Consider the following 22,386-nt stretch of genomic DNA (forward strand, 5'->3'; position numbering starts at 1 on the left):
TAATAAGCTGGTTTAGTAGCTAATTAATATCATAATAAAAACTTACGTAAAATGCGAATGTTTAGATGGAAGAATGTTACAAGATATCTCCAGAACAGCTGCATGGATCTCATTGATATTTGGCATGAAGAACATACTCTGGAAGAACAATTGGCTACTAATTACTTTTAATTATGCGAGGAATGAGTCGCCACTCTACTGCATATATTCGTATTGCATACATATTCAAGCTATTGGTGTATAACAGTAAATTATTATGTTACAGACCTGAAGATGCAACACCGCCCGTGGTAGTAGCAGACGTGAGTAAAATACTGACTTGGATTTAAAATAGTCTGTATTTTGAAAAATACATTTAACCATATCCAATTTCATGACAGTTACCGTTATAATAACCAACTTATGTTACTTAATAATTGTCTTAAATCAGAAACAGTTTTTTCTTTATGTTTCAGGATAAAACATGTAATTTAAATATAAACTTAAAAGCTGGGTAAGTATTATTTTGTTTTTAAATTATAAATGCGAATGTTTGGATGGATGGATGGATGTTTGAAGGTATTTTTTCTTTATAATAGAAGGGGGTAAACGAGCGGTGGGAACACCGAAGTGATCAAGATATCTCCAGAATAGCTGTATAATTTTCGGTGAAATTTTTAGTAGTAAATTTAGTATCCATGTATCAATGTAGAGCACAGTATATACTATTAATTTTTCTTTAATTATGAATAATTCAGTGTTACAAAACCAAACAAATACGTTTCGGAGACTTATACTTGCTTATATAGAACAATATTGTATGAATTATTTCCTTTTCTTTCAGTATTGTTCAGTTCAGCCTTGCAGATTTGTGTGAAAAACGTAAAGGGTAAGATTTTCAAAGCTTTTAAACACTTATAAATATACACATACACACATTTACACATACACACACGTTTGTGTTTACACACACACCTACACACGCACTCACACACACACTATAATTATTAATTCATAAATTAGTTGTTTTTCTACAATTATTAAATTTATATGCATGGGAAGTCCTTTGCTCCTTAAGTACAGGTCTTCCTATTTAAGGAGCCAAGGCAACATTGAATTTTGAATTTCTTGTGTATACAATAAAGATTTTTTCATTTTTTTCATTTAAATTGTACTAAAACTGTGGAATACTCTGTTGCCGTTGTATATGTCCGAATTTCAAAAAGTCCTAAAAACTCAGTCCCGGTAAATCTATAAAGCCCAGCTTTACATTTTTACCGATACTTCATAAAGTATCCACAGCTTTCGTATTTCATAAAACACGAAAGCTGTGGAATCGCTAACATGCTTAAAAATTTGCATCTGATACTCTGTTACCTGCAACTAAGATTGGCCGATATTAATATACTAACATTTCTTTTGGTTAATATCGATTCTTACTTATATCATGTAATAAGTATATAAATCCATATGGATTAAATATTCATTGTACTTATTTTTTTACAGATGTTCTATTAAATCTGCCAGTATCTCCGCTACCGAAGTATCAAGTATTCTAAAACCTATAGATAAACCAACGGATCCACTTTTGTCGTCCACACCAAAGGCAACCGAAAGGTAATTAAAAAATTAAAATATAAAATAATCCTCTCAAATAAATTTTAAATTCATTGGACGTATAATTTACAGCGAAACAGTTAAACCTGTCGATCCTGCTATTATTTCTGTTTCTGAAGTGTCAAGTACTCTCAAACCAATAGATAAACCTACGGATCCGCTTTTGTCGTCCACACCAAAGGCAACCGAAAGGTAATTCATCATCAGCTCACTATACGTCCCCACCGAGGGGCTCGGAGCCTTCCCTAAGTTAAGGGTGATTAGGCCATAGACAACCATGCTGGCCTAGTGCGGGTTGGTTGACTTCACACATATCTTTGAAGTTCTTCTCAGATATGTGCAGGTTGCATCATAATGTTTTCCTTCACCGTAAGAACGTCGGATAAATGTACATATGTAAATCGGAAATCTAAAAACACATTGGTACATGGCGGGATTCGAACCCAGGACCTGCACTTTGCAAGTCAAGTGGTTGACCCCTGAGCCACCGTTGCTCTCAAGGTAGGTAAGGTAATTAAAAATTTAAAACATAAAATAATCCGCTCAAACAGATTTTAAATTCATTGGACTTATATTTTACAGCGAAACAGTTAAACCTGTCGATCCTGCCATTATTTCTGCTACCGAAGTGTCAAGTTCTCTCAAACCAACAGATAAACCCACGGATCCACTTTTGTCGTCCACACCAAAGGCAACCGAAAGGTAATTTAAAAATATAAAACGTAAAATAATCCTCTCGAAATAGATTTTAAATTCATTGGACTTATATTTTACAGCGAAACAGTTAAACCTGTCGATCCTGCCATTATTTCTGCTACGGAAGTGTCAAGTTCTCTCAAACCAATAGATAACCCCACGGATCCACTTTTGTCGTCCACACCAAAGACAACCGAGGGGTAATTAAAAATTTAAAATATAAATAGACGTAATATTCATTGTACGTATAATTAACAGCAAACCAATCAAATGTAACAAGTACTATAAGGTCGATAGTCAATACTTTTTAACTACTGCTTCTGTAATTCGTAAGGCATCAATATTCTTTTCCATTTTGCTTGTATGTATTAATCGATTAAGTGTATATCTCCAGTGTGACCTAGACCTTAATCAGCTTGAGTTTGAATTCAAGTGGAATTCAGCGGAGAATTGATTGATTTTTTCCACAGAGTTTCCCCATCAATTGATTTATTGAATAAACTATTGGTTTAAATATGAGGCTACGACTGGATCAGAGAAATTAAATCCTGAAATTGGCAGGTATTCCAATGGCCATCGTTACATCGCCTTTTATAAATTTGCGAAGAAATTAGTTTCAAATTTTATCACAATATGCTTAATATATTTCTGGTCATAGAATAAAAGCGACCATGTTGTTAGTATAGTCATCGACGCACCAAGTATGAGCTGGTAGACTATGAAGACAAAACACTATCGTCTTCTGATAAATCTTGAGAAAGTAAGTTTAAAAAAGCGTTGCTATACCGACATTAAGGTAATGTTTTCATTCATGTTCAAATAACAAATCTTGGTGCAGCAATTACACAGTCTCAAGACGGAATATTGGTAGGGTCGTTGGTTATTTTTAATCCTGCAATAATTATAAATATTGTATTTCATATTTATCAGTGAACCAAAGGATCCTGTGATTGGTGAGAATGGATCTTCAATAGCGTCTTCTACTGCTCCTACTTCTACAATTACGAGTTCTGCCGAGTCCAAAGATTCATCAGGCATTACGACTACAATGTCGTCACTGGATAAATCAAGCGCCGGGTAATTGTATATATCATGTTACCGAGGTATAACATCAACAAATCTCATACAAATTTGAAATATTTTGTCGATCATGTTACGAAAGCTCGTGTCGCAAATACTGACTTCGCGCTTCAACTAGTTAAAAGAAGAAAAACAGCTATTTTTTATAGAAATGTAAATCTAAATATATTTATTGTTCAAGGGCACATGTGAATAGTGAAAAATCCGACTCCAAGTTCTCTGGAGGAGTGGTGTTCCTCTTATTCTTGTGCGGGGTCGTGGTCGGGGTTCTAGGATTCTTTATGGTGATATACATCCGAAAACGATACCGCGGACGTAGTTACGGTAATTTTTTTATGCACTAAATTATATAACATACTTTAAGCGTGGGTTTCTATTGGAACACCAAAGATTTTTTGGTTTTTCCAAGAGCAAGAATAGGATGATAATATACGTTTTTTGTACAAATAGTTCCAGCGGTAGAAAACCAACGATTAAACGCTTTTTTTCCTTTTTTAAATGTGCTTGGTTTATCAAATCCAGTTTATATTTTTTCGGGCAACAGCATTTAAGTTGTAATATGTTTTTCTTTCTTTTCAGAAACTAATGACCCCCCTCAAGAACCATAGATTAATTAATTATTTATAATATTTTAGGACATGAAATAAATGCAGGTTATTTTTTGAAAATATATTTGTCATATTTTTTGTGCACGTCTTGTATACGCAAAATGTGAGCTAAGCATAAAATATTATATCAATGTAGAAGCATTTCGTTATGATAGATTTTGCCGAATTATAATTAATTAATATACATGGTATTTCACTTGACACGTCGGAAACAAGCATAATCTTGGGCTTAACGTGCCAAATTAATCGCCTGTTAGTACAATCATTACATTAACATCTTGTAGTAATGATAAGTTTGTTTTGTACATGTTGATTACAAATTAAAGACATTTACAAATTCTACGAATGTATTTTATTTAAAAAGTAACCTATTATTGTTTAAAGAACAAAATCATTCAGTTTTTTTCTGTATTTAAAGTTCCTGTTCTGTAGTTCTGTATCAAAGTCCTGGACTACCTTATACGCTTCACACAAACTGCTTTCCCTTTGACACTGTGATCTTTGTAATAGCCCATGTTACAGATGCAGAAGTTAGGCCCAGAACAAACTCCGTTAGGGCAGCCGCCGGGACAATGTGGAATACATCTGGAAAAAAATATAAAAAAAAATATTAGCAGCCTATATGGTCTTCCAGACTGTTTTCTACATCTATGCCAAATTTCAGCATCCATTAAGCCGTTCTGGAGATATTTTCTAACAAACCATCCATCCATCCTTCCAAACATTGGCGTTTATAATATTAGTAAGATATAATTTACAAATATAATAGACGATTATGAACTGATGGCAATAAATCACTGGCCAGAAATACTAAAATTGTATTGTTATACTGATGAAAGTAATAACATTGCAATTATTATGTCTCACCTGGTACCAGTTGGATCTTCTTTGTCCAATACATAACCTCGGTTACAGCCACATCTGTTCCCTTCAACACAAAATCCATTGACGCACGACACGGAGCACATAACCTGGACATCGCTGTCAGGAGAATTTTGGCTTTCCGAGTACAATGGTCTGTATTCTTGACCAGGGTAAAATGTGTACATGTTTTGATTTGGAGATTGGCCCGGTTGGTATGGATAAGGACTAGGTTGAAATTGACCTGGCATTATTGGATACTGGTTAGGCTGGTGATATCCGGGTTGGTACGGATATAGGTTTGGTTGGTTTGGATTCTGGCCTGGGTGGTCTCGAGACCCATTTATGTTGGGCAGATTTGAATGTTGATCTGGTCGAATAGGACGTTGTCCTGATTGATATGGATATTGGTCTGGCTGGTTCGAACGGTCCGTTTGGTTTAATGTTTGTCCAGGCTGACCAGGTAGATTGGGATATAATCCAGTAGGATATTGATTAGATTCATCAGGATTGTGGCCCGGCTGATTGGGATGTTGACCTGGCAAACTGGGATATTGACCAGGTTGTTTAGGATGTTGACCTGGCTGACTAGGATATTGACCTGGTTGATTAGGATATTGCCCTGGTTGATTAGGATATTGCCCTGGTTGATTTGGATATTGCCCTGGTTGATTAGGATATTGCCCTGGTTGATTAGGATATTGCCCTGGTTGATTAGGATATTGACCTGGTTGATTAGGATATTGACCTGGTTGATTAGGGTATTGACCTGGTTGATCAGGATACAAGGCTGACTGATTCGTTTGTTGTCCTATTTGGTAGCCTGGTTGGTTTGGTTCGTGTCCTTGTTGGTATCCTGGTTGAGTTGGTTGTTGACCTGGCCTGTACCCTGGTTGGTTCGGATATTGATCGGGCTGCCCAGGGTGTTGTCCTGGTTGATTAAGATGATTGCCTGTATGATTCAGTGGATTGTGGACACTGTGTTGATCTGGTAGATTCGGTTGTTGTCCTGGCCTATACCCCGGTTGGTACGGATACCCGGGTTGACCAGGATATTGACCCGGATGATATCCTGGTTGGTTAGGATATTGTCCATGTTGATTTAGTACACCAGGCCTTATTGTTGATGAACCAGTTTCTGCAAATGCACAAACATTGGGTGCAATACAGCGGCCATTTGCTCCGCATCCCCTGTAAAAAAATGTTTTCGGTTACTTTCGCGTGTGTGCTCTAAATGGTGCTCGAACAGTTATGACGTAACGACGGTTAGTGAACAAGAGCAAGAAACATTCTTAAAGTTTTCGTTCTTCGTACTTACTGGTCACACTGTGGTATGCATTGACCTTTGTCGTCCTTCTTAAAGCCCTGACGGCAGTGGCATTCGTTAGGAGCCACGCATTCTCCATCGTTGCATCGGTCGCAGGCAGGCTTACACGAACCTTGAGGCGTCGACTGGTAGCCGGTCTTACATTCACAAGTATTAGGCGCTGTACAATTCCCTAAAATGCAAAATAAAGCTGTTTCATTCTCTTTTTATTCCTTGATCACACAATTAATAAAATTTATCGTCCTAATGATTGCTATTTGACATTTATAAGAGTTACCGTGCTAATTGGGTAATAATATCTGACTAATGAAAAGTAATAAGCAATTGTTTTTAGTTATTTATTCGTTATTAACATCGTTTTGTTTAATAATTGCTTTGATTTTAATAGTAATTCATATAATAAGTGTAATATAGTGATTATTTAAATGGTTTTTATTGCATTCTATTTTTGATTGATATATTTGACCAAATACATCGATGTCATACTTACCAATGCCACCACAGTTCTCCTTACACTCAGGCAGACAATATTTGCTATCAACGTCTAGCTTATAGCCTTCTTTACATAGACATTCACCGCCGGAGCAATATCCGTTCTGACAGCCGATAGGACACGTGGGTATACAAAATCCAGCTACGTTCTTCACGTGGTCTGGGAAACAGGTGCAAGTCTCTGGCGCCGTGCAGAGTGCGTTGACACACTCCTTCGAGCACACCGGGTCGCAGAGCCTGGAGTTGTGGATATTCCTAACGTAGCCTCTGCAGCACGATCTGATGCGGCTTAGGTCTGGTCTTGACTGGAAATTGATAGTAATTTGTTATACGAGTACGCAAATATATAAAAAAATATAATAATGCGTAAAACGAATTTTTACTTACCCCATTCCCGGCAGGTACGTGAGCTGGATCCCTCACTAGACTAGAAGTCCTGGAAGAGACATTATATTTTGGATAAAAATCCAAGATATCTTCATAAAAATTAAGTTAAATACAATTATTTATTGAAATGCAAACAGCTAGTAATATTTGCTTTACAATGACATGTTAATTATCCTATTTAAGTTTAATAAACGTTCAGTGTACTTACGGAACTTCAATGTAGCACACGCCGACGTCATAGTTGATTGATGACGTCATGTCGTAGCCATGCTGCGTCCGGTTTCCGAAGTACCTGGGTTAAGGTAATTTAATTAACAAAATAAGTCATATTTAAATCAGTAGTATCGTAAATTATTCAAAATATTTGTCTTGTTACCGAGCATTTGAAAAATTACTAAGACTACTTAAGCAGCTAGCACTGGCGAAAATTAAAACATTTTTTTATTGACGTGTTGGTAATGATTGGTCTTCTCATAAACATTTTTGGTATTACAAGTTAGAACTTGTCTTGTATAGCAGCTTTGCAAAGAAGTTTTCACTAGAGAGAAAACTTCTTTGCAAAGCTGCTATAGTAAATCATAAAATTTCAGATTCAATATGATCCAATAAAATTAACACTTCACCTGCAGTTCCAAATGGACACAAATGGTATTAACAACCCTAACAAGAACATTGACACAAAAAATACTTACTTGACAAGGTTGTCGCCGGCGTAGTACCGGTGGCCACCTCCTCCATGTCCACCTTTGACAGTTTTCACGTACTGTGCGTCGCTAAAGACACCGAAGCACGCCAACAGCGCGACAGATGCGTAAAACAGCATCTTGTTCTGTTGTACAGGCACACTTCGATAAACATATAGGGACTTAGACTATCGCAACTTAGGTGGCGGCTTTTTATGTAGAGACTAGCTGTCGCCTACGACTCCATCCGCGCGGAATAAAAAAACCCTAATTATTAGCCAATATGATCTTCTACACTATGTTCTACATCTGTGCCAAATTTCAGCCGGATCTGTTCAGACGTTCTGGACATTCAAACAAACATCCATCCATCCAAATATTTGCATTTATAATATTAGCTAGATTTTATAACTTCGATCAAATTAGTAGTTAATTTTTGATTAATTGGTCAAGAGTTGAACAAAAAGTTCCGGATGTTAAATAAGTTAAATAACACTTGGTATATTTTTTTATACTTATTGGTTACTTATATTCAACAAGGTAACATACGTTATGCGATAAGTTAGTCATCTGGCTAACATGATTGCATAGTTAATTTTAAACTATGACTTACCCGGTGTTTATGTAACTGGATGGACTTCTGCACTGTTTGGCATTCGGAGTGGCACTGACATTATTATGTGTGGCATCAACAGTGATATCACTAATGTCGTGGCCAAGACGAACTGATTTGGTTCCGTATTTGTTCGTGCAGAATCCAGACTTTTCTTGTTTAAAATATCAGACTTTTATAATTTCTAATTTATTGTTTAATATTTTTACAATAGATCTAGATTTAGTTTAAATGGTTTGTCATCATGGAATATAGAAAATTCTAGGACTTGGAATGATAGGAAACCTAGACTACCAATGCTCGTCTACGATCTAAGACAATTACTTCCATTATATTGTCCTGTAACAGTCCACAGCTTGAATTGATAGATTTTGAAAACGGAAATGTCATTCTACTTCCTACTACATATTTATTTGTTAATTTGAATTAGCTTTTCAATACAAATATTTAATTTTATCTTAGTAAAATAATAAATAGAAAATTTAGACGGATGATTGTTAGAAGGTATCTCCAGAACGGTTAACGGGATTTCGCGACAATTTGCCATAGATGTAGAAAAGTCTGGACATATAGGTTACTTAATAAGTTTTTATTTATTTTACGCGGACGGAGTCGCGGTCGGCAGTAAGTATAGTAATAAGAATACATAAAATGATATTTTGATAATAAGAACGGATCGCTAACGGCATTAGGTTAAAATGTCGGCGTATATCGGAAACGATGAGATAATGCAATCATGTTTTGCATTTACATCTTCTCTACAATATATTATATCTACTAAAGCATCAAATTTTCTTCATATATGTGTCTTTTTAATTACATATCTTTTTAATAGTTGTTTTGATGTTAAAGAGTGTTAGTGGCCAAGGGGATGTGCAATAACATTGGCAGTCCGTAGTCTCTGCCTACCCTCTTATGTAAAGGCATGAGTGTTACTGTGTAGTTCTGGAAAGTAACAACTTGCAATCAGAATTCCAGAAAGTAATAACTCCAGAATAATATTATATTTGTCGTTTCATAGAATTGATATAATTCTGACCTTCAGATAGGTTTCTAAGAAGATTAATATTTGTTGACATATTTATGCGATACTAGTTGTCGCCTGCGACTCCGTTCGCGCGGGAATAAAAAACAACTTGATTAGTAGCGTATGTGTTCTTCCATATTATGTTCTATGCAAAATTTTAGTGAGATACATGCAGCGGTTCTGGAGATATCGTCTAACAAACATACATCTACCAATCCATCCAACATTTATTATATTAGTAAGATTTGTTAGACGTTTTAAATTTAAATAAGGAAAACCATAACTGCACATTTTTGGGATCATTTTTAAAAATAAAATAAACGATATTATCTATGAATACTTTTATTTACCTAATCTTAACAGTATGAGTACAAATTAAAAGTACTATAATGTCTTTGGCATAGATTAAAAACTAAATTCAGAAAAAACATTATTACTAATATACATAGACTGCCATCTATTGGATGAAATTGACAACTTTAAGATTGCTATAACTCTGTTATAGCTTCTCCGTTTAAATTGAGCACTTCAATGGCGTGTTCGGAAGGTGGTCTCCAGCAAGGTATTTCAGCATATAAAGGTTCTGATGTAGATGCATCAATTGCGTCAAGTTTAGCTTCACATTTCAGTGCGTCAATTGTAGAGTCGTGTACGGATCTTGACTTTTGATAGCGTTCTTGTGAATAGCTCATAGATGGCGCTGCAGCAAAACGAGACGGCATTGTACCAAAATCGTGATTCCTTCGAGGCAAATGGTCATAATGACATTCTAATATACCTAAAATAAATTAAATATATTATTAGTATTTTTTAACATAATTGTGATTGTATTTAAGTAACATTTGTATTTAAATAATTTGATAAATTACAGTACTCATCATAAGTTAAAGAGTTACGGACTAACAAAAAAAAAACAGACGAATTGGGAACATTTTCATAGTCGGTTAATAAAGATTTATTTACCTCTAAAATTTTCCAACATTATAGGCGAGATGTTCTGCACCACTACTGGCCTCATGAACTGTTTCAAATTTCGATCTAAAGTAGAAATTGGTTGGTAATGACATTTGTCTGACGGAGGTTCTGGAACAAAACAAAATAAAAATTATGAAACACGTACAAAAAATATAAACTCATTCACGTGTTTAAAAATAATCCAAAAAAGATATCGTGGCCCATGAGGGGATCGAACCCGCGACCTTCGCGTTATTAGCACGACGCTCTAACCAACTGAGCTAATGGGCCGATGTTTGATTTGTTGAATTTTACCATCAGAAAGATTATTAAAACTAACAAATTAATTTGAAAAAATGCAATATTTTAGTTAAGATTAATATTACCTGGTAGCGGCGTATGGAAGATGCTTCTGGTGTAAGGCGGCGGTGCATCATTGTTATCTATCGTAACCTGCATTCTTATGTCATTGACTTTTCTCACTTGTTCAAACCTGGGCCTCCTGCAGCGCTCCACCATGACGATGAGGACTGCCACGGTGATGACGGCCATCATCACACCTCCAGCTATACTGACCACAGATATCAAGTCCATTGAGGTTCTGTCTCGCTCTTTCTCATTCATCACAGCAGTTATATGCTCGGGCTCTGTCAAAATATGAAAAGTTTCATCGTCCGGTTCCTTCGTTGTTAAATGTTTAGTAGAGAATTTTGTTACATTCTTTATAGGATTTTTCATTTTTGTTTCCGTTATATTCATTCTTGTTAGTACCTTTTCAGGATATTTAGTCGTCTTTAAATTTGGAATGTTTGCTTTAGTTATATTTTCTAGAACAATCTTTTTATGCACCGTCGAAGCGGTTAGAGGTCTGGTTGTAACTTCAATGGATATCGGCTTAATAGGTCTCACGGTAGACTTCTTAGTTACCTTTTCAACGGTGATGTTTTGTGTCGTCGAACTGTTAGTCGAAGTTGAAATTGTTGTTAGGAAGGTAGAGAGATTCAATCTTGAATTGTTTATCTCCATGCTTACCATGCTGTTAGTAGTACTTTGAGTAGACGATACGTCTTTATCGTTCAAATTTGTTTGAAGATCTGACACATTTTTACGAATTTTCGGCGTAGAATTCGAAAAAGTGCTTATGTTTTTCGAAATGGTACTTGATATTATTATTTTTTTAATGAACGGTGGCAGAGAAGTATGAGATGCCATTGATGAAGTAAACCCATGTTCAGTTTTATTAAATTTAGTTATATTATTTGTGTTTTTCATTGTTAGATAGGAAGAAGTAGTGAGAGCTATTTTTTTGAAAGTGGCGTAAGACACTGATGTCGGAATTATTGAAACAATAATGGTTCTCGGAGTTGTGAACTCTGATGACTCTTTCTTTGTCGCGATACGATTTCTTGGATTAACAGATTCATGATTTGTTTTTATTTTAAAATCTATAACAGTAGATTCACCTTTCTGCGTTGGTTTAATCCAAATTTCTTTTGGTTTGAATTTAACTGTTGATAAGGTTCTTGTTGTGGTTTCATGTCTCTTTGTGGCTTCTAGTTTAGTTGTCAGCTCCTTTTCCGTTGAGGTAAAAATATTTGCTCTCGTTGTGTATGTTTCAGTTTTCTTCTCAGTTGTAGTAATGAGCGGTTGCTTTGTAATATTATCAACAGTTGTTAATATTGGATTTGTTGAAGTAAGCATTTTATCAAACGATGGAGTAGTAGATACAATTTCTAAAGATATTTCTGTTCTGTTATAAATAGATTTTGTATTTTTAGTACTTCCAGTAGTCGTTGGAACTGTTGTACTTGCAATGGGACTCGTAATTTCCGTTGTAATTGTGATATTTTCGTAATTTCTAATCTGGTTAGTTGTCGACATCAAGGTAGTACTTTCAAAATTTTCAACACTTTCGTATATATTTTTTCTACCTGATAAATTTTCCAGTTCAATTTTTCTGGTTGTTAAATTAATTTCTGTAGTAGTTGGTGTCTCTTTTGGTGACGTTGCTAAAGTAGAAGTAGTCGATTTAGGGGAATTTGATGTTGTGCTAGAACTAGAGGTAAATTCAGATGTAAATGGAGTCACAGTACTAGTTTCTAATGTTGTGCTACTAGCAGTTGATGCATTACTAATAGTAGTTCTACTAAGAGACGTTCCAGTAGTAGGATTAGTAATAGTTGTAGGTTTTGACGTTGTTAGTAATTTCTCCATCACAGTTGTCGTTGCTTGCGTAGTTGACATGCGGAACTCGCAGCTGCGAAACAAATATACATTTTTTAATTAGTTATATTTTCATAGCAAAAAAGAAAACAAACAGTTTATGTGATGTCCTTTATAAAAAGGTACAGGATTCTGTGTGGCAAGTGAGCAAAGTGCTCTGTGTGCAAGATGATATGAAGTGGCCACCCACCTCTCACCTTGCCATCCATCCTCACATTCGCAGTCTCCAGTGAGTGGTGAGCAGCCTCCGTGCTCAGCACACTGGCTGCAGTTGTACACACAGTTCGGGCCCCACTTGTTCTCCGGACAGTCTGTAAACAGGCAGCCATCTTTCTCAAATATTGTCGTTAAAATTTCGAGCACACTTAAATAACGCAGTCTGATAGAATTCACAGATCTTGTTACAGTGGTAGATGCCAGCAATAACATCTGTTCTTCGAAGGCACACCTTAAGTGAAATATTTTCCGCTTTAGTTAACTTTTCTTCCCATCCTTTTCTGATAAAGATTTGATAGAGAATGGGATGCATAGAAAGAGGAAATATCTGTGCTTCTGTCCTCTTCTGTCGTCCTCCTTCGATTAAAGGTAAGCAACGTATCTGTTTATGGATGTGTATGGGAATTTCGACCATATCAGATGGCCGCTTGCTTGTTTGTCACTATAAAGAAATACGTAGGAATTACCATCTGAACATCCAGGACCGGTCTTCCCGTACGGACAGATTGGTACACAGGACACGTCTTTCATCTTGTACCCCGGACAGCACACCGCCACTTCAGCTGTACGCTCTTCTGTCTGCAAACAGAACAACATTACCAATTTAAAATTGAGAAATCGTTTATAATAATACTACAATGAACTCTGTTTTGCATTACAGTATTAACAACATATTAACTATTATTCTAGGTATTGTTATCGCGAGAGGAAATGACAAGGCTACAGTGTTACAAGCTGCTGTTAGTATCGCTCCGTTTAATATCAAATGGATATCTCGGTTAAAACAATAAAACCTTATTACTATTTCGATGACATTTAGACTGTGTTGAAGCTTAAAAAAAAATAAGCCACGAATTAGTCGGAAACGAATTTATAACGAAAAATTGTTTCGCTTTGTGATTCTTGCTATCGTGTGTTGGTCATTTGAGGAGATCAATCGGAGATAGGAGCTACACATTACACATCCAGTTTATCGGCCTCAGGATCATGTACCGTTCGAAACATCGTTCCTTGTGCGTACCGCAAAGGATTGGAACAAGTTGCCAGCCTCTGTTTTTCCGTCCAAATATGATATTGGGACCTTCAAAAGTAGAGTGAACAGGCACTTACTAAGCTAGCGCGTACCATCTTTCGACCAAGTCTCCACTTCACCAGGTGGGATCGTGGTCAAACGCTGGCTTATAAAACGTAAAAAAAAAACCTTATAATTAGTAGAACTATCGTCTACGAAAAGAAAACGAACTCTTTCAGTAGGACCTTTTTGATCATCCAGGAAACTATTATCGTTTATTTCTCCTAACGGTTTATCTTAGCAATCTTTGGCTACTTTGCAGCATTTGTGTTTGTATATGTGTGTGTGTATGTTACCTCTAGGCGCGTGAGATCTCGCATCTCCGTGCTCCAGCGCGAGCAGCGCGGCGGCATGGAGAAGCACCACTCGTACGTGCGCACTGACATCGGCGCGCGGTACTTCACGCGCTTCGTTATATTGTATCTGAAGTAGAGCAACATTTTCATTAACATCACCTTGTCTTACATCTTTAGAAATGTCACGTTCTAATTATTGGATCAGATTTTTTTTCAGACCAGCTTTATAGATAGTTAAAAAAAACTTTAGGTTAGGTAGAAACACGTAAACATAGTAATTATACACTTGGAATCTATGACTTTACCCCACCAGTCCATTCTAGCTTCACATAAAAGACTTACTTCTGCTTGACCATGCAGACATTGGGTCCGCTGAGGCTGGCCACCTCCGCCAGTACTGCGACAGCGAGCAACGCACACCATAATTGTGCGCCCGCACCGCGCCACCGCACACACACCCGCATCGTAATCACTACTGCCAATCCATTGTGACTGTGTAATTTGTTTCTTCTCCCGTGTGCTTACTAAGTAGACGAAGTTCTATATTAATTTTAGTGTTGAATAAGTCATCAAGCATCAGTGTTACGATAGATGAGCTCAACATCTTACTCATTTTATAAATGCGAATGTTTAGATGGTATTTCCAGAACCGCTAATTTCGCTGAAATTCGGCATAGATGTAGAGCACGGGCTAAAAGATGACACAGGCTACTTCCTAAGGTTTTTTATAAATCCGTGCGAACGATGTCACGGGCTATAGCTAGTGTTACCATAAGACAAAGTATCTCTTCTTCCATAACTTTTTTGAATACCAAGTCATCTTTTAAAAATGTCAAGACTCTAACATAACCTATAACTGGTCAAGACTATATAGAATAAATCTGTACAGCAAATGTTTTGGAATCGAACCCGCAGCTAGATATAAGAGTCGTGCCGCCAACAGCTGCGTTATGAGACACTTTTACTATCACACACATATTTCAACTAATTCCGCTGTCCTGTTCGCCCCCCATCCTGCACAGTTAGTTGACCCGCGTTACTGACATCTCGACACGCAGTTGTATTCAAGTACTCTGTTATATATGCTGGTCGTAGATAATTATAATATTAATATGTCAAAGATTATCCAAGAGTTGTTCTTTCTTATAGATATTATTAGCTTTCGCCCGCGATTTCGTTCACGCGGAATTAAAAAAACTTAAATAGTACCCTATGCGCTATTTAAAATTCGGTAATATGCATACACGGCTCTGAATCAAAAGCAGTTCTGGAGTTATGTGATAACAAACATCCGTACATCCAAACATTTGCTTTTATAATATTAGCAAAGGTTAAAAAATATACAAAATTTATGGTGGTATTATCAAATAGAAAATGCACATGTTTAAATATTTTACGACGCTATCAATGCTTTTAATATTTGAAAAATAATAAGATATTAATTTTTTAGTAATATTATAAAATTCTTACACGACATAAAATGAGCTAACATGTTTAATTGTTAATATTTCCAGTCATGTAATAATAGATTAATTAAACAGACATCGTGTCGCCATAATTTTTAGCTAACTTTACCAATAATGTAAAATAAACTGTATTTCCTGAAGCATAAAACTCATAATTGATTAAACAACTTTGCTAACTAAATCATAAAATATGCCAAACGAATTTGTCCTTTATGTCTATGGAAATATGATTTAAATCATATTATAAAGGTCGTTGCACACTTGTACACTAATGTAGTAGTGCGTGCACACGTGCTCGAGGCAATTGCTCGCAGGATGTGAGAAGATGCCATCAGCTTTATCAATCGAGGCGACGACCTCTTTTTGAATTGTCAATGGAGTTAGAAATTTCTAAGGGCATGTGCACAATGATAGTCTTTGTTACGTCAAACTTTTCCCGAATATTTCAAAAAGAGGTTATTATAAAATGTTTAATTTTAATTGTGAATTATAAGAATTAATAAGAGCTGTTGTTATAGGTTAGGGTTGATGAACCAATGGCACACGTCACAATGTTTACAGTACGCACTACGAAAAATATAGGTATTTAATGATCAAACCCAATTATATATTCAAAATTATTGATGTAACGTCTATGATCTCATTAAAAATTTATTTACGCGGCTCGTTTTTACGTTAAATTTTGTTATTAACACTTATACGATTATTCACAAACTTGCATCATCACAAATAAAACGTAATTACATTGTTTGCTTTTCATATCACACTCTTTCCCGCCTAATTCACTGTCGTTGTTTTCTTTTTAATTATATTTGCCTATTGCATCCTCGGCGGCCAGTGTTCATTGAATATACATCTACAATAGTATTACAACTTAAATAATTATTATTCTACTATATTCTGTCTTATTAAATACATTACGTTTTATTATAAATGTGCTTTTACGTTATTTTTAATTACTAAAAAACAATGCTATTTCGATCAGCGCCATCTAGTATCCAATAAGTACTAACCGGCCTGAATCATTTTTGTTTTGTATTACAAATAAAAACATCGTTGTGAAAACAATATTGTTGTTATTTTATATAGATAATTGGATATTAAAACATTGTTTCATTGTTTTAATTGTAAGTGAATACACGTATGTAAAAAAAAATGACAAATGCAACATAGTAAAGTGGTGTACAACGATTCATTATATTTTTTTTTCGGAAAGGCAGCTTTTTATGACACTAACTTTTGAATGCGACTACGTCCGCACGGAATTTATAAATATTTAGTAATAGATTTAGCCTATGTTATAATTTTTCCCATAGAAATATTCCTTCTGGACACTGACCTCGGTCGGCCGTTGCCTAGCTTCGCTAACCGCTTTTTTATTTAACAACAGGATATCAGCGTTCCCTGTTATATTTATGACATATTTTACGAGCAATTTGTGCGGCAATGGACGGAAGAGCGCTGTTCGGGCCCCTCTATTAGACCTAGTTGCACTGACTGACGCCTGACAAAACACAAACCATATGTTTATACGTTTGATTGATTCTAACAACATGTAATGGACACCTGGGCTTTGAACTCAGATGCTTAAGTGTACGAATACTGCAGTTCTATTTCGACAATTGTGTTGTTTTATTACGGCGCTGCCTGAGGTAATTATAGTTGTACAAGGCAGTTGAGTTGACACGTCAGTAAAAACAGTACTCTAGTTCCCGACGTGCCAACTAAAAATCCGGGTAATATAAAATTGAGAATCATCCTGTGAATATTTAATTCACAGGATGATAAAACAATATTATATATCACTTTATAAATCGAATCAAAGCAATAAAATTGAATGACAAAATTATAAAAGCTCCTTGGCTTATTCTTTTAAAAGCATCGTGTGAATGTAATTTTAATTCCCATAGCGCAATATCTGTCGCCTGGGCGGCTGCGCGGCCATGCTGGATGACAAATTGCTTTAACGAGTGCGCCATGCGCCTCAAATTGATGTTAATAATGTTTAATTTAATGTTAGCGTTGACACGAACTACCAATGAATGCTTATAAAGGAACGGAGAAAGTGTTACTTACATCTGGATAATATAGCCATTAAGTAATTTTTATTGTAAGAGGGACTAATGGACGACTCGTTTGATGTCTAGTTTTTTTTTTATAAAAGGAGGTGGAATACAAGCAATCACATTAGATGATCTAATGAGACATGTCATAAAAATATTATTTGTTGTAAACGCATAGCTAAAATTAATGTGAAAAATTCATATAACCTTTTTGGACTGTTCGTCTTTTCTAACAAATCCAGCTTCTCTTCCTATTCTTCCTTATTATAAAATGGTGGGTAGGAGAAGAGGACTAAAATATGGCCAGCACACACATATCCTACGATACGTCGAAATACTTCCACTTTAAGCCTGTTTTCTCTGTGGTCGTAGTATTACTCCGGGCGGGGGACCAATAGCTTATGCTACTGGTGAACATCCAAAGTTATCTTTTTAATATTAATTGCCAGTACCTTGTCATGTCTTAGCTTTTTTGTCTTTTATACTCTCCGGAATTTGTTGCTTGCTCCAATTTTGTTAAAAAGGAATGGTAGCTTCAGTGCCGACTTTAGCGCTACCAATATCCTGGGCGAGATTTCTACGGACCTCCCGTCTTTTTGAGGTTGTAATTCGCAGTCATAGGGCGCCCTTTTCTGTTCAATGCCCAGGGCGTTCGACCAACCGCGCCCTACCCTAAAGCCGGTACTGGATAGCTTACAAGATAAATGTATTAAATTACTGAATGTTTTGTAAAACATGCATTCTCAGTTGCCGTTATTTATAAAATAAAAACGGGTACAAATCAAAACACGTTGAGCTGTCTTACGATGATTACGTGTTTCATCTGTTTTTTTTGTTAGGATTTTTTTAGAAAATCAATTTATTTAAATGCATTTAAAATGAAAAAAATTGTACACCAAATTATATTTTTAAAGATTGCTTAGTTCTTCTCTCAATATCCAAAAGCATCGTAGTAACAAATATTTTGGAGGCAATTTAAATAGCAAGAAAGCTTAGTACCTAATTGGTGCTCCAAGGAAGTCATTTTCTATGTATTGCAATTAAAGGCCTTAGCAAACTCTTATCCATAAAGTCATAAGCAAGGAAATCTCCTTAAATCTTATTGACTTACGCTTAAGAGATCAGAGAAAAGATCGTAGATTTAAGATTATTATAAACCTTTCCCTCTTAGCTTGATTTAGAGAATAGTCAACGAAAATTAAGTATTCGTATCTTGTATATAATTCTCGTGTCACAATATAAGTTCTCATACTTTTCCGAAAAGACTTAACTGATGTTATGAAATTTTATATGCATATTCAGTAAATGTAAGAATCGGCTATTATCTAGTTTTCAATCCCGCGCGGACGGAGTCGCGGGAGACATCTAATAAACTTATAAAAGTTAATTTAAAAATTCGTTAAGTATCAATTAAAGGTTGAATGAAAAAGGACATGAATTAAACAATGTTTCTTACCTTAATAAAAAAGCTATTTAATGAATTTAATATCTGTATGTAAACTAAATATTACTTTACTTTAAAATTATTAAATAATATTAAAACACAATATACCTGGCTAGTTAAACACACGAACACAAAAACACGCTTATATGTCACACACTGCAAAAGTACCAGGGTAACAAAAGTGGTAAAGAGCGCGCGTCTCGCGACGCGGTTGCCACACAACTGGACTGGGATGGCTCTGGGATGCTGCTGGGAATAAGGGACGGAGCGTTATTACTTTCTTAGAAATAGGGATAAGAACCTCCCTTCGGAATGTTTTTGTCGAGTTGTTTTTGTGAATAATGAAAACAACACGACACAAAGTTATGAGCTCCGAAGCGTAAACATTTCTCATGTAAACAGAGTTTTAATTTTTAAAAAATAGTTGACTATTTCTTTCGCTCTTCTTCTACAGTGAGTGATCCTATAAGGGTTCCGTTTTTTCCTTTCGAGTTACGGAACCCTAAAAAGAAATAAAACATAAAAACATCGCGGAAACGTAAAGTAAATAGTACGTTTAAAATGCAGTTTTATCAGACATCAGTATGCAAAGTATTAACCTCGTTGTTTAAATTGCGTAGTTGTAGTTAAATAATAAAGTAGGACAAAATTACAACATAAACACAAATTGTTTGACTGGACAAACTTTTACAGTGTAACACATTTTTTAAGCTGACGGACTGTTGATTAAGTAATATAATATTAGTCAAGAGACCTAGCCATTGTCCTCCATTAGGGAACAAGGGCACTTAGGAAGATACAAGGAATCTTCTTAAATTATCTCTTGGACAGAATTATTTAAAAAAATATTATTAGTTTTTTTCTCATTTGTAAAAAAAAATAAAGTAAAAAGTAGTTTTTAGTTACTAGGAACCCAGAATTAAATCTTTTCTGCAGCTAAGTAAATGTACTAGGGCGTCATGTAAAACGGGAGGTTTGAACAAAACAACTTTATTACAAATTCAAGCATGCTATTTTAAACCTTAAAACCCATGTCACAAAGTATAGTTTATATTGTGCATTTGCTAATAATGTAGGGAGTGTAATTCAATAAAAGCAGATGACAGTCAGATCGGAGAGATGAGGCCAATATGGTTCAAGATACGTTGTATAATGCAAACATTCTCTGCGCAATTTCGGCCAATACCTCCACCAAAATGATACTGAGTTGAATAAAAATATATTAAATATACAAATAGGCAATATAAAACTAGATACAAGGTAATGAATAATATGAAGACATTGTTTCAAAAAATATTTATTTCATCCAAGATTTTTTGCTTTGTAACCTGACTATAACTCAAACCCATTAAATAAACTTATTGGTTTCGTGGTTCAACATTTGGTTTTAACACGATTCTAAAAGGATGTTTCAGTACTTTTATAAAAACAGAAATTCGGTTTGCAGTAAAAGTAATTGTAATAAATTAGCAAATAATATTTCTTAAGATATTGCTGCATGCATAATGATAGGGTATACTGGTAGCACATTTTGAGGTTATTTTTTTTTTCGCATTAATATGCGTCCTTTCTAGATCGGCAGTCTGATGATTTGTTTATGTAGCGATCGATTTCATTTTAATATAATTATTCTTTTTTTAATAATTTAAATTTTTTTACGTATATGTATGTAGTCTTCTTGCTTGTTAGAATTGCTCGCAGATGGATACTGTTTAAAACACGAGAGGGGAAAAATACAGTAGTAAAGCGGCTGCGGCGTCGTAAAGTCGGGAATTGTCAGCGTCCCTTTGATGTTTACTGGTTAATGTCACTTTGATAGAGGGAGCGTCCCTCTGAGGGATATTATTTCGTAGTGTTTATTTAACCGAGAAATACATTGAATAAGTCCGTATCTTTTCGTAAATGTTATGGTGACAGGCGATATTTTTTTAAATACATAATTTATTTTATTTTTCTGTACTTTAATTTGTTATTAGGAATTCATTGCCATAGGTTTGTGGGTTTTAATTCTTTAAAATTAATATTATGATCACAATATATAGTCTTAGCTTGAGGTTATGAAAAAGTGCAACTAGATGGCGCTTTTTAATTCAAAGTATTTTTATTGTTATATCTGAAAACCACGTTGATTTACCATACGATAAGGGACATGAGGTTGATATTTGTATGCCAATTTATACTTTTAAAATAACTATCACCAGTTAAACTTAATAACTTAATTTGTATTATACCCGCATGCTTTATTGAAGTTCCACCCCATATCTATTTAGCTTACTTTAAATTTTTAACACGATATACGTATAAGGGTAAAATATTATTATTACTAATATAATTCTATTAAAAATTCTTATGAAATTCCATTACTTGTAGCTTAAATAAATGTTAGAAAATAATACTACGGACCAAATTAATTTCAAAATTTATTACAATTATGTTTACAAACAAAATAAATCAATTTATTTACACATTATTCATAAAGTTATTGAAACTACAAATATATAATACATTTTTATAACGAAATATAAAATTATAATAACATCTTCAAATCAATGTTAATAACAAAACGACGTAATATATAATAAATGACAGTAAACATATTATAAGAAAACAATAATAAATAAAAAATAGAATTAAAAACAAAAAAAATCTACCTATAAAATACATATAATTTTTTATCCAGAATAACTTATATTACTTAGCTATATACTTAAACATACTAAATTATTAGCTTTTATTAAGTACAATTTAAGTTATAAATTCATTATCGTGTACGAAAGCTGTATACCGTGGCGAGGAAAGACGTCATAAGTAAGGTGACAAAGCTTGTGACGTCATAATGTCGGACTGCCGCGTTGTAGAACCCGCCGTAAACTTGTAAGCCTGCCGTCTCAATACTGGAAATAATAAAAAGAATTTAATATAGAAATAAATATGGCTATAATAACCAATGAGTATAAATTAAAATTGATACAAAAATTGTTTGAAGCTGTAGACAAAATGAAAAGAAGGAATTTGAAGACTATATTCAACTACAATTTGGATTAAACATGCAAAGTTTAGTATTATCATAAAAAAATACCCTCTCGATTTTATAGACGATAATTAAATCTAATTTTGTTCATTGCCATGATATTCAGTTCAATATAATTTTCTATGTAATTGCATACGTATTCTTTATAACTTTAGAAGTTATAGAACACGAGCCAATTTTATTTTACTTAAACAATCTTCGTTAAAAAGGTATAAAGTTCGAAGTTATTCATTCAAGCTTGCCGACGTTAG

At 34.7% G+C, this 22,386-nt stretch overlaps 4 protein-coding genes and 1 non-coding gene across 9 annotated transcripts in view; 1 reads left to right on the forward strand and 4 right to left on the reverse strand.

Annotated features, from left to right (window-relative positions):
* Positions 1–431: 431 nt before the first annotated feature.
* On the forward strand, positions 432–4,322 carry LOC106115912 (putative protein TPRXL). 3 transcript variants are annotated; one of them, XM_013309556.1, is made up of 9 exons: positions 432–493; positions 824–868; positions 1,486–1,596; positions 1,669–1,788; positions 2,179–2,298; positions 2,373–2,492; positions 3,223–3,369; positions 3,554–3,696; positions 3,952–4,322. In XM_013309556.1, exons 1-9 carry the CDS (start codon positions 447–449, stop codon positions 3,978–3,980), a joined length of 882 nt encoding a protein of 293 aa, XP_013165010.1. In that variant the 5' UTR covers positions 432–446; the 3' UTR covers positions 3,981–4,322. The 3 variants fall into 3 exon arrangements, with proteins under 3 accessions (XP_013165010.1, XP_013165012.1, XP_013165011.1); XM_013309558.1 differs by lacking the exon at positions 2,373–2,492; XM_013309557.1 differs by lacking the exon at positions 1,669–1,788.
* On the reverse strand, positions 4,318–8,462 carry NimB (nimrod B). Its single transcript, XM_013309555.1, has 8 exons — positions 8,344–8,462; positions 7,740–7,892; positions 7,256–7,339; positions 7,048–7,096; positions 6,659–6,965; positions 6,160–6,340; positions 4,848–6,032; positions 4,318–4,565 (listed from the first exon to the last, which is right to left on the reverse strand). Exons 2-8 carry the CDS (start codon positions 7,868–7,870, stop codon positions 4,433–4,435), a joined length of 2,070 nt encoding a protein of 689 aa, XP_013165009.1. The 5' UTR covers positions 7,871–7,892; positions 8,344–8,462; the 3' UTR covers positions 4,318–4,432.
* Positions 8,463–9,768: 1,306 nt separating this feature from the next.
* Positions 9,769–19,312, reverse strand: NimA (Nimrod A). Of its 3 annotated transcripts, XM_013309791.1 has the most exons (9): positions 19,213–19,312; positions 14,474–14,655; positions 14,132–14,258; positions 13,231–13,342; positions 12,738–12,858; positions 11,788–12,581; positions 10,711–10,971; positions 10,334–10,453; positions 9,769–10,148 (listed from the first exon to the last, which is right to left on the reverse strand). In XM_013309791.1, the coding sequence occupies exons 2-9, from the start codon at positions 14,593–14,595 to the stop codon at positions 9,859–9,861; spliced, it is 1,947 nt and encodes a 648-aa protein (XP_013165245.1). In that variant the 5' UTR covers positions 14,596–14,655; positions 19,213–19,312; the 3' UTR covers positions 9,769–9,858. The 3 variants fall into 3 exon arrangements, with proteins under 3 accessions (XP_013165245.1, XP_013165243.1, XP_013165244.1); XM_013309789.1 differs by having other exon boundaries at positions 10,711–12,581; XM_013309790.1 differs by lacking the exons at positions 13,231–13,342; positions 14,132–14,258; positions 14,474–14,655; positions 19,213–19,312 and having other exon boundaries at positions 10,711–12,581; positions 12,745–12,814.
* Positions 10,542–10,615, reverse strand: TRNAI-AAU (transfer RNA isoleucine (anticodon AAU)). The gene has a single exon. It is a non-coding gene; the product is annotated as a tRNA-Ile (tRNA).
* A 2,260-nt stretch (positions 19,313–21,572) lies between the features above and the next one.
* Ance-3 (angiotensin-converting enzyme Ance-3) overlaps positions 21,573–22,386 on the reverse strand; it is a 101,295-nt gene continuing 100,481 nt past the window's right edge. Inside the window, exon 12 of the mRNA XM_013309251.1 lies at positions 21,573–21,998. Within this exon, the coding sequence (XP_013164705.1) occupies positions 21,866–21,998 (133 nt within the window). The 3' untranslated portion in view covers positions 21,573–21,865. The remainder of the gene's footprint in view (positions 21,999–22,386) is intronic.

The sequence above is a fragment of the Papilio xuthus genome, unplaced genomic scaffold, assembly GCF_000836235.2.
Source record: "Papilio xuthus unplaced genomic scaffold, Pxut_1.1 DF827777.1, whole genome shotgun sequence".
In the NCBI taxonomy this organism is placed as follows: domain Eukaryota; kingdom Metazoa; phylum Arthropoda; class Insecta; order Lepidoptera; family Papilionidae; genus Papilio; species Papilio xuthus.